The sequence below is a fragment of the Pipistrellus kuhlii genome, unplaced genomic scaffold, assembly GCF_014108245.1.
Source record: "Pipistrellus kuhlii isolate mPipKuh1 unplaced genomic scaffold, mPipKuh1.p scaffold_m20_p_11, whole genome shotgun sequence".
In the NCBI taxonomy this organism is placed as follows: domain Eukaryota; kingdom Metazoa; phylum Chordata; class Mammalia; order Chiroptera; family Vespertilionidae; genus Pipistrellus; species Pipistrellus kuhlii.
Window position 1 is genome coordinate 22,514,635 of NW_023425416.1, and position 16,658 is coordinate 22,531,292.

Consider the following 16,658-nt stretch of genomic DNA (forward strand, 5'->3'; position numbering starts at 1 on the left):
AACTCACATTGGACCCAGTAGCCCCACTCCTAGGAATATATCCTAAGAAACTAGAAACACCAATCAAAAAGGATATATGCACCCCTATAATCATAGCAGCACAATTTCAATAGTTAAGATTTGAAAACAGCCTAAGTGCCCGTCAGCACATGACTGGATTAGTAAACTATGGTACATCTACACAATGGAATACTATGCTGCCATAAAAAAGAAGGAATTCTTATCCTTTGCAGCAACCTGGATGGAATTGGAGAACATTATGCTGAGTGAAATAAGCCAGTCAGTGAAAGAAAAACACCACATGATCTCACTCATTTATGAATAATAAAGAACATTATAAACTGATGAACAAAAAGATAGATACAGAGACAGTAAAGAATCAAACAGACTGTCAAATTACAGCAGGAAGGATAGGGAGATATGGGGGAGATAACCGAAGGATTTGTAAGCATGCATATAAGCATAACCAATGGACGCAAAACTCTGGGGGGTAAGGGTATGTATGGGTATGTGTGTGTGGGGGGAAATGGTAAGATCTGTACACATATAATACCTTAATAATAATAAAAAAAAGAATGATTAACAGAAAAAAAAATTCTAGAAGTCCGGTGCACAACATTTGTGCACTTTAGTCTTTCTTCTAACCCTGACTAAACTCAGCCTGGCCTGAGCCCTTTAGCAGTCTGGGAGTCCTCAGACTAACATCCTTAGCACTGCCACCGCTGCTGCACTTGCCAGCCATCAGCCCAGTTTGTGGCTAAGTAGTGCTCTCTCCCCCAACCCCCACTTGGGAGCACACTGACCACCAGGGGGCAGCTCCTGCATTGAGCATCTGTGCCCCCCCCCCCCACCATTCTGTTAATTTGCATATTACCCTTTTATTATATAGGATTCCTCCATTCCTCCCTGTCTGCCTCACTTATCTTCTACAGCCTTCAGCGTTAGCAGACCAAAGTGTAAACTTTTGAGCTAGGTATCTTCTCCATTTTCCTGTTACCTATATGTCCAGGAGCTCTTCCCCAAAGATACTGTGGGTGTGGGCATCAAACTGAGCTCTGGCTCCACTAGCTGGAATGCCCTTCTGTTTTACCTCACGTAGGCACACTCAACCTCCAAGGCTCACGGATGTGACTGCCTCTGGAGGCTTTTCCTGACCCTGGGACTCCAGCCAGGATCACATGTTCCCTTCTCCTGCATTTTAGCAGTTTATCATATTGGGTTACAGTGAATGGATGACAGAGTTTATAGGATGAAGGGGGACTGACTAAATAACACATTCTGTGAAACAGCAAAGCACTCTACAAATATTGACTAGAATAAAGAAGTGATTACTTTCTTAGTAACACATACATATTCAATGCTCAACAATGATTTATAAATCACAGAAATAGTTTCCTGATTTTTTTTATTCTAATAATTTGACTAAGTGATCTGCTTACATATATTACTCTAGTAAGAAAAGTAGAGTTCATGGTTTGAAACCTACAACTCTATAGAAGTGAAACTGGTTCTCTCTCCATTACCCTCCCTACCCATTTGGGCCCTGATGCGCACCTAGTAGAGTTACTTACCAGAGGCTTTGTCCCCACAGACCACACAGTACTCTACCACCTGGGGCCGCTGAACCTCAGCCTTCCCAAGCAAACGCTCCACAGAAGCAGAGTCTGTGACGATCTAAGAAGAATCAGGAAACAAGCAGGATGGGAATTAAAAATTAGACTGCTAAGCAAAGTAATGCTTAACTATAAATTCCTAATCTTGAGTTTCTATGCAGGAGAGCTGATTTGGGTAGAACTGGGAAAATTCCACCTGACAACTTAATCTGACACCCAGAATAGCCCCGCTGCTCATCTGAATTGCACCTCTTCATCAAGGGGTAGAGGTTTGGGGGGTCTGATGAGGGCCAAGCATTGAATTTCACTGATCTGCCTTCCTATCTGGCTACCACAATTATCAAAACTGGGGGCCACTTGGGGAATCACATATAGAAGCCTCAACATAAAGATATTGAAGGTCTTTTGGCTGCCTCTATTCCCACCAAACAACTTGAAACTGTGCAGAGAGGTACATATGGCAGAGAAAGAATCGAGCTTTATTCGTTAAATAGCAGGTCTCCTACTGTGGCAGCTGGGAGTAGAATAACTAGAATCAGTGACCCCCAAACCTGCTATTTATCCTTTATTTGTAAGTGACTTTCTAGGTGACAAATCATGCTTCTGGTCTAGAAGAATAGTGTAACTGATACCAATATGAGAAAGTGAAAAATAGTTGTTATTAAATAATGTACCATGATAGATGTATGGTGGGAATATATACAGAATTATATAAAATGACCTCTTGTAAAACATGCAGAAACATCAATAGCCATCCTTTCACAAACAAGGAGTAATCTAAATTAGCAGTGAGGAATTCTGATTTCACATTATCAGAATGTACTGTGGGAAAGCAAGTTTGAGGCAGTATTTAGTATGAGTTTCTCAAAAAGCACAATTCTGAAAGTTGAATAAATTGGTTTTCGAAACTAGCTCTATCAGAAGAAAAAAAATCCTTTCCTTCCTTAATTTTCTCCATAGTAGAAAGTCTATCTCCAAAACACACAGATTCTTAGAAGCATTATTTGCAATAAGCAAAAGGTAAAAGCAACCCAAGTATCCACCAACAGATGATTGGATAAACAAAGTGTGATATATATACATATAATGGACTATTATTCAGCCTTAAAAAGGAAAGAGATTTTGACACTTGCTATGACATGGACAAATCTTGGAAACATTATGCTAGGTAAAATAAGCCATTCACAAAAGGACAAATATTACAGGATTCCACTTATATGAGGTCCCTAGAGTAGTCAAATTCATAGAATGGTGGATGCCAGGGGCTGGGGGGTGGAAAGGGTGGAATGGGAAGTCAGTGGTTAATGGGCACAAAGTTTCAATTTGGGAAGATGAAAGAGTTCTGTGGATGGATGGTTGTATGGTGGTAGTAGTTGCACAACAATGTGAATGTAGTTAATGCCACTGAACTATACATTTGAAAATGATTAAAATTGTAAATTTTCTTTTATTTTACTACAAATTTTTAAAAATTTAAAAGCAAATACCGTATTTTTCGGACCATAAGATGCACTTTTTCCCCCCCAGAAGTGGGGGGAAAAAGTGCCTGCGTCTTATGGTCCAAATATAGCCTACACATATACTTTAAAAAAAAAGTTTTTTTACTTGCCCGGCTCTCTGTGGTCTCTGTGTGCTTGCCCGGCTCTAAAATGGTTCTAAATGCTGCTGTTTACTTTACAGGGTTGATTACATGTGTTTATGACTGTGATGTTGGGTTTTAATGCACATAAAATATTTTAGGACACTATTTGTTTCAGAATCTTTTTTTCTTCATTTCCCTTCTCTAAAAACTGGTGCGTCTTATGGTCCAGTGCGTCTTATGGTCCGAAAAATACGGTACATTCATGGAATTCCTACTTAACCCTGACTAAACATACTCCAGCTTGTCCACCATGGGACACTGCCCTCAGTGTCTATTCCTTTGGTCGCTGTGCTTGGAAATTCAGTTCTTCCCAACAACCCTGCTTTCCTTCAAGCCCTTGCTCTTCTCCTTCCTGTATCTTCCCCTGACCCCATCCCATCTTGAAGGAGTAGGGAGAAGCAGGGCAGAGGTGGAGATGAGAACTGAGGGTCCCAGAGGTTCATAGGAACAAATGAGGATACAATAAAGAGCTGGACCAGGCTTGACCATCTGGACAAGGATGTGGTAAGAGAACAAGTTGGTCCTTGTCTGACTGTAGTCAACCCAAAGTGGTATCCCTAAAATATCCTGGGCCAAGGGCTGCCACCGTGTGGCCTTTGTTAAGAACTAAGTGGCCTTAGTGCCAGCTCACTCATGACAGTCTCCTATGCATTACTGATTTTTCCTGGTTTAATTTTCATCCCATCTGAGCACTGTAGTTGGCTGTCTAGGGCTTACCATTCATTTGCTGACTACTTTAGCCAAAGCAGCAACCTGCCATGTTTACCAGTTCCCAAAGCATCTTTTAGAAACGGATTTGGCCTCCAAGGCCGAGCAGAGGTTACAGTCAGGAACAAGTCCAGTAGCAGAAATGTGTAAACAAATGCTCTGTTAACAGGCCTTACCTGGATCCTGCCAGGGACAAGGTTGTCTGAGGTGGTGAATATGAGCTGCTTGGCACTGGATGTCTCTGGGGAAGCCAGGATCACCTTCCCAGTTCCAGCTCCATCAGGGCTGGTCAAGATGAACTGCTGCTTGGGGGATCCAGAGGTGTCCACTGCGGTGACTATTTGGATCTTCTGTCCTGTCTGCTGGTCTGTCACAATCTACAAGACACAACATGGAGGCTGCTCTCACGGGGCACTGTGCGACTTGTGCACTTGCAGGTGGTGCTCAAAGTAGTGACTGCCCAACGCCGTCCTGGAGCCAATGCTGGTCAAAGATGCAGTTTCACCCGTGCATGGTGAAATGAGAAAAATAAAACACAACAGTGAACTTTTCAGAATACAATTTTCATAAAGCCAACTTTATTCTAAGATGGTATAATTCCCACTATTTTTAGAATGAAATGCGCTTTAGGGGTGAAGAAAGGGGTAATTAGATGAAGATGGTCAAAAGGCTTAAGTTTCCAGTTATAAGTTAAGTAAATCCTGAAAATTTAATGCACAAAATAATGACTACAGTTAACTCTGCTAGATGGTGTATTTGAAAGCTATTAAGAGAATATATCCTAAAAGTTCTCACTGCACGAAAAAAAATACATTTTTTCTTTTTCTTTTTTCTGTTTCTATATGTGATGATGGATGTTAACTAAACTTATTGTGGTAATCAATTCACAATTATTCAAAGTGAATTCATTATGCTGTACACCTTAAACTTGTTTCACATCAATTATATCTCAATAAAACTGAAAAAAGAAAATGCCTTTATTTTATAAAATGAAGACAGTAATAAATAGTAGATGATAGGTTTAACTTAAAAGATATCCTTGTTCTGGACATAATAAAAAATATGAACTTTTTAAAATGCTGCTGACCAACAAAACGTAAAGCCTGGAAATGACTGCTTTAAAGAAAGACTGTTTCTGAAGCAAAGGTCCTGTAAATAATCTTGCCGTGTGGTAACAGAATATAGAGAATCTCCTACTGACATACACCCACCTTCTCCCACTTCCTGACTCAGAGGGCTTTAAGGATTGGGATGACCCTGATTCAGGGCTGTATCTCCAGGCCAGCACAGGGCCTGGCACATGGAAAGAAGACTTTAATAATAGGTTGTGGAAGCACTGAAGGCACTAACTCTGCCAAAGTCCTGACCCTGCCTCTTCTGGACACTCCTACCACTCATGAGCCTAACTATCAGAGACCACCTGTTCCCAGGGTCACTGTAGTTAGCTGCCTACTGGGCTTGTAATTTATCTGATGATTTCGATCACAACTGAAATAGTCCATATCACAAGAGTAACTTCTTTTATTCCCACTCATCAGTTCTTTAAAGAGGTTCTAGGCCCTGCCCCGCTCTCTCCCAGGATAAGAGCCCAACTGAGAGCACTGTCCACTTTCTCCCTCAGGACACCAACAAGCTCTTACTTCAAACAGGAGTGTTGGGGTTGTTGTGTCAGGGCCTTGGGCAAGGGGAGATGTGCTGCATATCTGGCTGCAACTCAGTTCCCTATAGAATATACATGGGCAGGTCTGAAAACTATGCCACATCTTGATAGATGTTGTTACTTGTGACATGGATTTTCATGGTTAGACAAGAAATTCACGGGCTGTTGCAAAGAAGAGCCTGCAAATGGACCACCTGAAGGCAACAGCTTTGTCAACTATTTGATATCGAAAATCAGACAATCCTGGCTCTTTTAAAAGAAAACGGCTTGAGTTCAATGAATTATTTACAAACATTTAAAAATATTTTTGTGCCCTGACTGGTTTGGCTCAGTGGATAGAAGGTAGGCCTGCGGACTGAGGGGTCACAAGTTCGATTCCATCAAGGGCATGTACCTTGGTTGCGGGCACATCCCCAGTAGGGGTGTGCAGGAGGCGGCTGATCGATGTTTCTCTCTCATTGATGTTTCTAACTCTCTATCCCTCTCCCTTCCTCTCTGTAAAAAAAATAAAAATAAAATATATAATATTTTAAATGAAAAAAAAATATATTTTTGTTTATTCTTCCTTCCGAAGACATTTACTTTTTCCATTCAGAGATGAAGAAGCTAAAAAATGTAAGCAGAGAAACATAATCCTCAATACCCAATTGGAACCACAAGGTGATGACCATTAAGCAAACCAAGACATTGCTAACATACATGAGTGGACTCCTGTTTAATGGAACCAAGGAAATACCAAATTAAGAAGATGAATCCAAACTCATTAACATTTAAATCTCCTTTGAAGAAATGAAGGAGAGGTACTGTGAGTTGAATCATGTCCCCACAAAAGTCCTAACCCCCAGCACCTATGAATGTAACATTGGAAAACTCAGCCTTTGCAGATGTAATCTAACTTGATTACTTGCAACTTGTAATCTAACTTGCAACATGAGGCCACAGTGGAATTAGGATGGGCCTTAAATCCAATGATTGATGTCCTTATAAGAAGGCCATGTGATGACAGAGAGACAGAGATTTCCATAAGCCCTGTTTTCCATTGCACAATAATGAATAGTGTAGGAAATTTTAAAAATGCATGTCACATTATAGTAGAGCTGACTTTATTTTACTAGCCCAAGGTCCTGTCTAGTTCCGTTCCCAAAGGACCTCAATGTGAAGTTACACACTGCTATTTTCCACACTCTCTGTTCTAGCCAGGGTGGGCTCATCATTTCTGTTGTAAAGAAGAGCCTACAAATGGACCACCTGAAGGCAAAAACAAGCCACTGGATATCTTTTGTTTGGCTTCCAAAGTTTAAAATTTTAAAAAACTGATTTTCATTTCCCATAAAAATCAGATCTATACTTCTCCTGACCAACTGGAAGCTCTGGCCATCTGGGCCCAGTTCCTCCATGGCATATGCTGGCTGGGTATAGCTGCCTCTTTAGATCTTTAGAGCCAGGGGCACAAGCTCTTTGGTTCCTCTCAATCCCTACACCTTGGCATCCTGGTCTTGCAAACACCTGAGTTTGTAATTCTGAGATAGGGCTTTGCAGCTAGAGCCATAGATGAAATGCTTGCCCTACTAGTTTCTAATTGTAACAGCGTGGAGCATTTATATGAGCCTTCTGAACCTCTGTTTACATATCTATGAAAAAGGATTACTAGGAAAGTAAAATATGATGTTTGTAGAAGTACTTGGTACACTGCCCAGAATATAAGAGGACCTTGATAAAAGTATTTCCTCCCACTGAGCTATCACATACTTCTCTCCTCATTTGTCTTTTGTCTTAGACTTTTAGTTCATCAAGTCTCTCTCTCCCAGTGGGAAAATTAAGATTTTCTATGGCTCACTCACTCTTTCATTAATTTCTCAACTACTTATAGGTTCTAATCTGTGCTGGGTGCTTTGCTAGATTACAGGCATTATGTAAATGGGTACTGCTCTCATGACCTTTTAAGGTGGAAAAAAAAATAAGTAAACAGTTCAACTAGTTAATAACTTCAGTTTATGCTACATATTTTGAGGAAAAAGATCAGGCTGGGGTAAGAGAGAATAATGCAGGCACTTAACTTTAGAAAGAGGTCAGGGAAGGCCTCTGTGAGGAAGTGGCATTTAAAATAAGATTCAAGGCTGAGAAGAAAGGAGCCAGAAAAAGGTTTAGGGAAAATGTTGCAAGTAACATGAAATGTTCTGGCATACAGAAAACCTTAAGAGGAAGTAACTCTTAGAACTGATCTTAGGCCCAAGGACAATGAAGAGCAACCCAGGGAGCCCAGAAAAGGATATAGGCTGACCCTACTGAGAGTTTGAGCCACTTAAGGGGGTTTTCCCTACTAAAACCAGGTCTTCATGTTTTCTTATACTATTTTATATCTACCTTATACTATTTATATATACATACACACATGCATACATACATACCTACCACACATATACATGTGTAAATAAGTGTAGATAAATATATATATAATTTTTCAGATTGTTATAGGTCAGGGCATATTAGAGCACAATGAAGGACAATAGCAAACATGATTAAATAAAAAAGAGAAATCTGTTTAAAAAATATTTTTAACTATGCAAAAAGGTAAATGAATCTTTTACCTAAATATAAAATTTAACTCAAATGAATAGTTAGTGTTGCTCACAGAAAATGATCAAACAGCCGAAACCGGTTTGGCTCAGTGGTAGAGCGTCGGTCTGCGGACTGAAGGGTCCCAGGTTCGATTCCGGTCAAGGGCATGTACCCGAGTTGCGGGCACATCCCCAGTAAGGGGTGTGCAAGAGGCAGCTGGTCGGTGTTTCTCTCTCATCGACGTTTCTAGCTCTCTATATCTCTCCCTTCCTCTCTGTAAAAAATCAATAAAATATATTAAAAAAAAAAAAAAAAAAAAAAAAAAAAAAAAAAAAGAAAATGATCAAACAAATAACTTCTCCATTTAGCCCCTTACAAAGTTTAGGTGGATAATTTTTAGAAACACATTTTTATTGATTTCAGTGAGGAAAGGAGAGTGAGAGTGAGATAGAAACATGAATGATCGGCTGTCTTCTGCTTGCCCCCTACTGGGGATTGAGCCCAAAACCCAGACATGTGCCCTGACCAGAAATCAAATTGTGATCTCCTGGTTCACAGGTTAACACTCAACCACTGAGCCACACTAATCGGGCTCAATAAAAATATATTTAAAAAAACCTGTTGGCCAGAACTGGTTTGGCTCAGTGGATAGAGTGTTGGCCTGCGGACTGGAAGGTCCCGGGTTTGATTCCGGTCAAGGGCATGTACCTTGTTTGTGGGCACATCCCCGGTGGGGGCTGTGCAGGAGGCAGCTGGTCGATGTTTCTAGCTCTCTATCCTTCTCCCTTCCTCTCTGTAAAAAAATCAATAAAATATATTTATAAAACAAAAACAAAAACCTGTTGGAATAATCTTTTGTGTTTCTATATGCACTAATGACAAATTATCAGAAAGAGAAATTAAGAAAACAATCCAATTTACAGTTGCATCAAAAAGAATAAAATACCTAGGAATAAATTTAACCAAAGAGATGAAAGACCTTATACTGAAAACTATAAGACATTAATAAAAGAAAATGAAGACATAAATAGATATTCCATGCTAATGAACTAGAAGAATTAATATTGTTAAATACCCAATTTCTATATTCCACTTACATGTGGAATCTTAGAAACAAAACAAAACGAACAAAAAACTTAGATACCGAACACAGATTGGTGACTGCGACAAGCAGGAATGGTGGGTGAGCACAATGGGTGAAGGAGGTCAAAAGGTATTACAAATTTGCAGTTATAGAATAAATAAGTCACAGAAATGTAATGTACATCAAATTGTCACTCAAGAGAAGGAAGTCCTATGTGTATCAAAACCATCTCCAAAAGATGTTAAGAAAAAAAGAGTAAGGTACAGAAAGTGTGGGCAGAATGTTGACACATGTTTTAAAATATGCTGTATATACTAGTATTTATACATGTGCTTATAGGTGCATATGTAGAGTCTGTTTGAAGGATAAATAAGTATATGTTAACGGTGGCCAACTTTTGGAAGACACTTGAAGACTCATCTACTCATCTTTTACTCTTACTCTGTTTGGTGTTTTTGTTATGGCATGCATGCATCTATTACCTATTCAAAACCTACAAACAAGCAACAGCTCCTATCAGTACCTGAGAGGGGCCACTAGAACATCAGAGTGAGAAAAAAAACAGCAGATGATTGTGGAAATGGAAATCACAGAGAACAGGTAAGGGAAGCTCAAAGAAGGAATACATAAGAATAAAGAGCTGGTAGAAGGGAGAAGCACACAAAGTGGGGTGCTTTAAGAGCTCAAGATGCCTTCCCCAGGGGACCATTATAAAGACTGCAAAATTAAAAAAAAAAAAATATATATATATATATACACACACACACATACAGTAGAACCCCTTCCTAGTAAAATTTGAAACCTCAAAATATAGAGCAGATAAAAGAAGTATTAAATGAATTTTATAAGCTCAAATTTAAATATTTCCTTAGGTCAAACAATGAGTACAATGATGCTCTTCTGAAAAACACAAACTTGAAATGGGGAATATGGAGGAATATCTCAGGAAAACCTTAAATACACAAATGTAGTAAGATAAGTTTTATACCTCGGTCAGCCCCAAAGAGAATAAACATGGCAGTACGAGTGTACTGGTGATCTCTGGTGTGTCCAATTTGGAACATGACATATTCAAGTGTGTTTTTCTTTTAATCTATCACAATCACTTTGAAAGCTGGATTAAAAAAAATTTTGAATCTGTTATGTAATCTGGGAGGCAATAAAGAACACAATTTGAAAACCACCTGGGAAGATGTACATATGATGAAAACCTGTGAGATTTATTGAGAAGCTACTGTGTGATTCAATGGCTTAGGCCAGTGGTGGGCAAACTCATTAGTCAACAGAGCCAAATGTCAATAGAACAATGATTGAAATTTCTTTTGAGAGCTAAATATTTTAAACTTCAACTTTTTCTAACGCCACTTCTTCAAAATAGACTTGCCCAGGTCGTGGTATTTTGTGGAAGAGCCACACTCAAAGGTGGCTCGTGCACCAGTTTGGCGACCAGGGGCTTAGGCTAAGCTTCATTCTCAGATACATGGTGTTCCCCTATGACTTTTCTTTTTTCTTTTTTAAGTAAGTTTTTTAAATAAAAGATTTTAGAGAGAGAGGGAAGGAGAGGAAGAAAGGAAGAGAAAGAGGGGAGGAAGAAAGGAGGGAGAGTGAGAAACATCAATGTGAGAGAGCACTGCAAGCAACACACCCTGACCGAGGACTGAACCCGCAACCTGGGCATATGCCCTGACTGGGAATGGAATTGTGATCTTTGGGTGCATGGGAAGATGCTCAACCAATTGAACCACGCTGGCCAGGGCTCCTTAATCTCCCATCTTCTCCCATAGTTCCCACCCAAAACTGCTGTGCCCCCAAAAAACAATAGCTCTTAATCTCAGCTTCTCCCACTTTGAGGAATGTCACCCTTCTCACTTTGCCCCAAAGCCCCTTTACAGCCATTAGAATAACATGATACTGTTGAACACAAGTCTATGTTTCTTTTTCTTTTTTTTAAAATATATTTTATTGATTTTGTACAGAGAGGAAGGGAGAGATAGAAACATCGATGAGAGAGAGTCATCGATCAGCTGCCTCCTGCACACCCCCCACTGGGGATATGCCCGCAACCAAGGTACATGCCCTTGACCGGAATCGAACCTGGGACCCTTCAGCCCCCAAGCCGATGCTCTATCCACTGAGCCAAACCTGTCTTGGCACAAGTCTATGTTTCAACTCACTTTCCATTGGCTTGCATAACTAGCAATGTTGGTCTTGTGTTGACTACCATACCTTAATTAGTATCATCATTATTAAAATCAGTAATATAAATTCTGGAATGGGAAAATATCGCTATAAAGGACAACTATGACATTTTAGCATATAGAATATGGATTAGATAAAGCATATTTCAATATTAAATTTCAGGATTTTGATAACTACGGTGATTATGTAAAAGAATGTCTTTGTTCTTATAAGTACTGAACTATGCAAGCAAAGAGTGATTTCTTTAATTCTCAAGTGATTCAGCAAAAATAAACATACACACACTCAGAATGTTACCCAAAACAATTGGTGAATCTAGAAAAAGGATATAATGGGTTTCCATGTACTGTTTTCCATAGTTTAAAATTATACAATACAATAAAAAAATTATAACTAGGCTGCTAACATTTATAGATATTTGCTTTCTATTGGATTAAATAAATTACATCATTTGATTCTTTAAAAATTAGACACTATTTTTGGTGCTATTTTACAGCTATAAATAGAGATTATTGAAACTTTTCCCAAGGTCACATAGCTGAGGGGAGACAAGATTTTACCCTAAGTCTATTCCATTCAGAGTCAAAGCTCTTAAATATTGCCTTTATAGTATAATCTTTTCCTCTCAACCGTATCACAGAAGCTAGAAGCTACTATTTGGTTCCAAGCATTGTTATTCATTAAAACATCATATTACTTAATCTTTTCCAGATCTCAGGGCATGTGAGAATCAAAGTTTCATCAAAGCCATCAGCACCAAAAGCAAGACCCGAGAAATTATCCTATAACATTAATTTTTCTTAAACAAACACTCAAACCTTAAAATGCAGTCCAAATTTTTAACAATAAAAAGGTTTTCAACTATAATTACTATATATGAAAATCACGCTAATGAGTTATCTTCTCTAGAGAGACTGAAAGCTCAACACCAGGGAATTAATCTACAAGAACCTACTGCACTCTAGCCAGGATAGCAATGTCACCATGACCTGCAATGGGAATAGTCTGACTGTATACAGAACAGGTTGCTAGAACGGCCCTTAGAAAAAAAAGATTCTACTTATACCAATACAGGGGAAATGTATACTCTCTTGAAATATACACTAGCTATTGACAGTCTCCTGGGGAACCCTTTATGTTCTCATCTGCCCTCAGATGGATGTAGGACCATGATGTAGTAGCCATGATTAAATGCAAAGTTAGGTCCTTTTCCAGTCAGGACAATTATATAGGCAGGATCCTAACACCCACTACAGAAAACTATAAAGGACCCAATTAAAAAATATATATATTTTTAAATTGATTTTGAGCTGAAACCGGTTTGGCTCAGTGGATAGAGCGTCGGCCTGCGGACTGAAAGGTCCCAGGTTCGATTCTGGTCAAGGGCATGTACCTTGTTTGTGGGCACATCCCCAGTAGGGGGTGTGCAAGAGGCAGGTGATCGATGCTTCTCTCTCATCGATGTTTCTAACTCTCTATCCCTCTCCCTTCTCTGTAAAAAATCAAAATATTTTTTTAAAAATTGACTTTGAGAGAGAGAGAGGAAGGGAGAAGGATTGAGTGATAGAAACACAGATAAGAGAGAAACATCACTGATGAACTGCCTTCTGCATGCCCCCTATTGGGGGATTGAGTCCATACCCCTGAGCAAATCGAACCATCAACCTTTTGGTTCATGGGTCAATGCTCAACCACTGAGCCACAATGGTTGGGCTAAAGGACCCATTTTAAAGTCTACAATCAGCAAATAAAAACAAGTAAAAGAGAAAAAATAATTTAGCTATATAAACTAATATCTTATATAATAAAAGCCTAATGTGTTAATTGTCTGGTCATCTGGTTGGCCGTTCAATCAAAGCATAATAAGCTAATGATATGCTAAAGCCACTCAACCACCTGCTATGATATACACTGACCTCCAGGGGGCAGACACTCCAATAGGTTAGCTTACTGCTGGGGTCCATCCTATCGGGACTGAGTGAGATGGGCCAGACATGCCTGCTCCAGTTGTGCAAGGGTGGGGTCCCTTAGCCTGGCATGTGCCCCTCGAGGGTTGTTAGAGAGCTGGTTTCAGCCTGATCCCAAAGGCTAGGCCGAGGGACCCCACTGGTGCACGAATTCGTGCACCAGGCATCTAGAAGCTATATAAAGTCCTAATTCTGGTCAATAGTAAAGCATTAATGTCAGGCTATTACTTCTGAATTTCCAAATACTCAAACATGTGTTTTCTACTTGAGGTAAAGTTAAAGTGACAAGTATATGAATTCTTGTAATTATGATAAATATTATGGAATACAGACATAAACAGAATATAATTTTTAACTTATTTCATTTTATTTATTAGAACTTCTATGCTTAGTTTATAATACAGTCCATAAAATCACTTTTACGAGTGAGCAAAAACTATAGAAATTATATAGTTACTCCATCATATTGTTCACTGTGTTTTTTTCATACTGTTCACTTGTATTGAGCTTGAAATTAACTATAAATAAAAACAATCCTCCTATACTTATTCATTCAAATATCTATCCATTCTGGTATTATTTTAAACTCATGTTATACAACTAATGTTTTCTTTCCTGCCATTCATCTCTGTTCATGATTTTTTGATTTGGGCTTTTGATTCAGCTTGTTGAAATAATTATGAATCTTTAACCTGAGTATGTTGACCCTACTTTCAATACTTATATCTTCTTTGTCCAGTGGGCCAGAGGCAGCTGTGTTCAGAATCCTGGCTAAGACTAAACTTCCCGTAAGTAAATATTATTTAGTTAATAACAACAACAATACTGGTAATAATAGTTATTACATATAAATACTTAGAACATACTAAACATTTAAGTTCCAGGCATTGTTCTCAGTACTTTATAAGCAATATACCATTGACCCCTCACAATAACCTTATAAGGTAAATATTATTATTAATTGTTGTTGTTACATATGTTTTCTAAATGAAACAAGTGTAGCACTGAAAAGTTAATTTTCTAGGTTGCCCATATTCTTAACCATTAGGACATATTATTACCTCTCAATTTGGACAAACATAACAAATAATAAAATGAAACTTCATTCCAATAGTTTGAAATAAGTTTATAGACTTTTATATTAAAAGTTAATTCAATAGCCCTGGTTGGGTAACTTGGTTGGTTGAAGCGTCATCCTGTATACCAAATGTGAGTTTGATTCCTAATTGGGGTATATACGGAAGGCAGTATTTCTCTCTCAGGTCAATGTCTCTCTCTTCACGTCCTTCTCAAATCAGTAAAAAACATATCCTCAAGTGAGAATTAAAAAAAAAAAAAGCTAATTCAATAAATGTAAACTTCCTTTATTTTTTTAAAGAATAAAGTTGTACTATACTTGATGCCTAAGACTCAACTCCTTAATGAATGAAACCTTTAGGCAGGTGGCTAGAACCAAGTGGGACTGGTGCAGGTACCTGGATGCGCTGAGGTGAGGCTACTGCAGAGTCCGTGGAGATTATCTGGATGCGTGGGGAGGGGCTGGTCATCCCTGGAGATTCTGGCCGAGAAGTCTGTGTACGTGGTACCTGTGGGCAAAAAGTGGGTTGGAACATAAAGAGGCTCAGAAAGATGCCTAGTAGTGGCCTAAGAACCATGCCTTTTACTTTCCCAGTAGCCTTGAGTGATTAACTAATGTAGTTCTAGAATGGACCCAGGATGATAAAGGAATCATACTGGCACAAGATGGTACAAAGAAAATACAATCGTAAAATAGCTGATTTAATGTTGTACATGCAAGGGGTGGGGGAAGAATTTTCAAGTTTTCTCTGCAGAATTTAACACAATAAAAAGCTACCAAAATAATTTTTTAAAGATGATCTTTGAATTTTTTCACTGTCTCCAAAGCTACCTATAAAACACTCATTCAGGTAAGTTTCCAGAAGGAATGATCTAATAACATTGTAGAAGATGGCAAACAGAACTGCATAACACTGAAAACTATTGCGATTAGTACCCATGAGAAAGAGTCCTGGCAATCTCCCAGCCCCATGTCTAGGCATATACTCAAGAGAAAGGCAAACATATGTCCACACAAAAACCTATAAAAAATGTTCACATACTATTATTTATAATAGCTCAAAAGTATAAACAAATCCAATGTCCATCAACTGATGAATAAGAAAAATGTACCATATATCCATGCAATAAAAAGGAAAGTAGTACTGATACATTTGACGGCATTGATTACATCAGTCACAAAAGACCATATATTCACCCTGGCCATTTTGGCTCAGTGAACAGAGCATTGGCCTATGGACCAAATGGTCCCAGGTTTGATCTTGGTCAAGGGCATGAATCTTGGTTGCAGGCTCCTCTCCAGCCCAGGCCCTGGTCTGGGAACGTGCAGGAGGGCAACCAATCTATGTGTTTTTTTCACATCAATATTTCTCTCTTTCTTTCCCTCTCTCCCCTTTCTACACTCCCTAAAAATCAATGGAAAAATATCCTTAGGTGAGAATTAACAACAAAAATAAGTAAATACCAGTAAATAAAACATTAAAAAAAGACCATATATTCTATGATTTCATTTATATAAAACTTTCAGAACAGGCAAACCAATCAGAATAGAAAGTAAGTTAGTGGTTGCCAATGGCTGAGGGAATGGAAAGAAAGGGGATTAACTGCTAATAGGTATAAAGTTTCTTCTGGGATGATGAAAATTTTTGAGAATCAGATAGTGGTGATAGTTGTCAACCTTATAATTATACTAAACTGTATAATTTAAAAGGATGAATTTTATGATAAGTGAATATATCTTAATTTTATAAAGGATATCATGATTAATTATTGGAATAGTTATAAAAAGATATTTTCTTTACTAAGCATTAATTTTATCAACAAAAATTCACTATAATAAAGAACAGAATCAACATTCTCACAGGGACTTTTTACTTTACAAAATGCTTCATATAAATTCTCTCCTGGTTAAGAGATAAGCAGATAGACAAACTATTTTAGAAAAGATGTGATAAGGTTCAAATCTTAGAGAATACATTTTTCAGAATCCATGTACATGAAATTGGTAGCTGTTTATTATTTATAATTAAGAAAAAGTAACTAGCCATCACTTTATCAGCGTACACTTATTAAATCCTTCTTTAATAATGAACATTTAGAATTGTGGTCGAGTCTTTTATTACTCTGCAAATTAAGTGTTCCTTCTTTT

General features: G+C 38.3%; 1 protein-coding gene across 11 annotated transcripts in view; it reads right to left on the bottom strand.

The window, feature by feature from the left end:
- Window positions 1-16,658, bottom strand: part of NR2C2 (nuclear receptor subfamily 2 group C member 2) — a 60,866-nt gene that overhangs the window by 21,325 nt on the left and 22,883 nt on the right. For all 11 annotated transcript variants that reach the window (XR_006741114.1, XR_006741120.1, XR_006741116.1 and 8 more), the window contains 3 exons: window positions 14,908-15,018; window positions 4,140-4,340; window positions 1,572-1,674 (listed from right to left, as the gene is read on the bottom strand). Coding sequence is in view for 2 of the 11 variants with exons in the window: in XM_045579212.1 (XP_045435168.1) it covers window positions 1,572-1,674; window positions 4,140-4,340; window positions 14,908-15,018 (415 nt within the window). In the remaining 9 variants the exon portion in view is untranslated. The remainder of the gene's footprint in view (window positions 1-1,571; window positions 1,675-4,139; window positions 4,341-14,907; window positions 15,019-16,658) is intronic.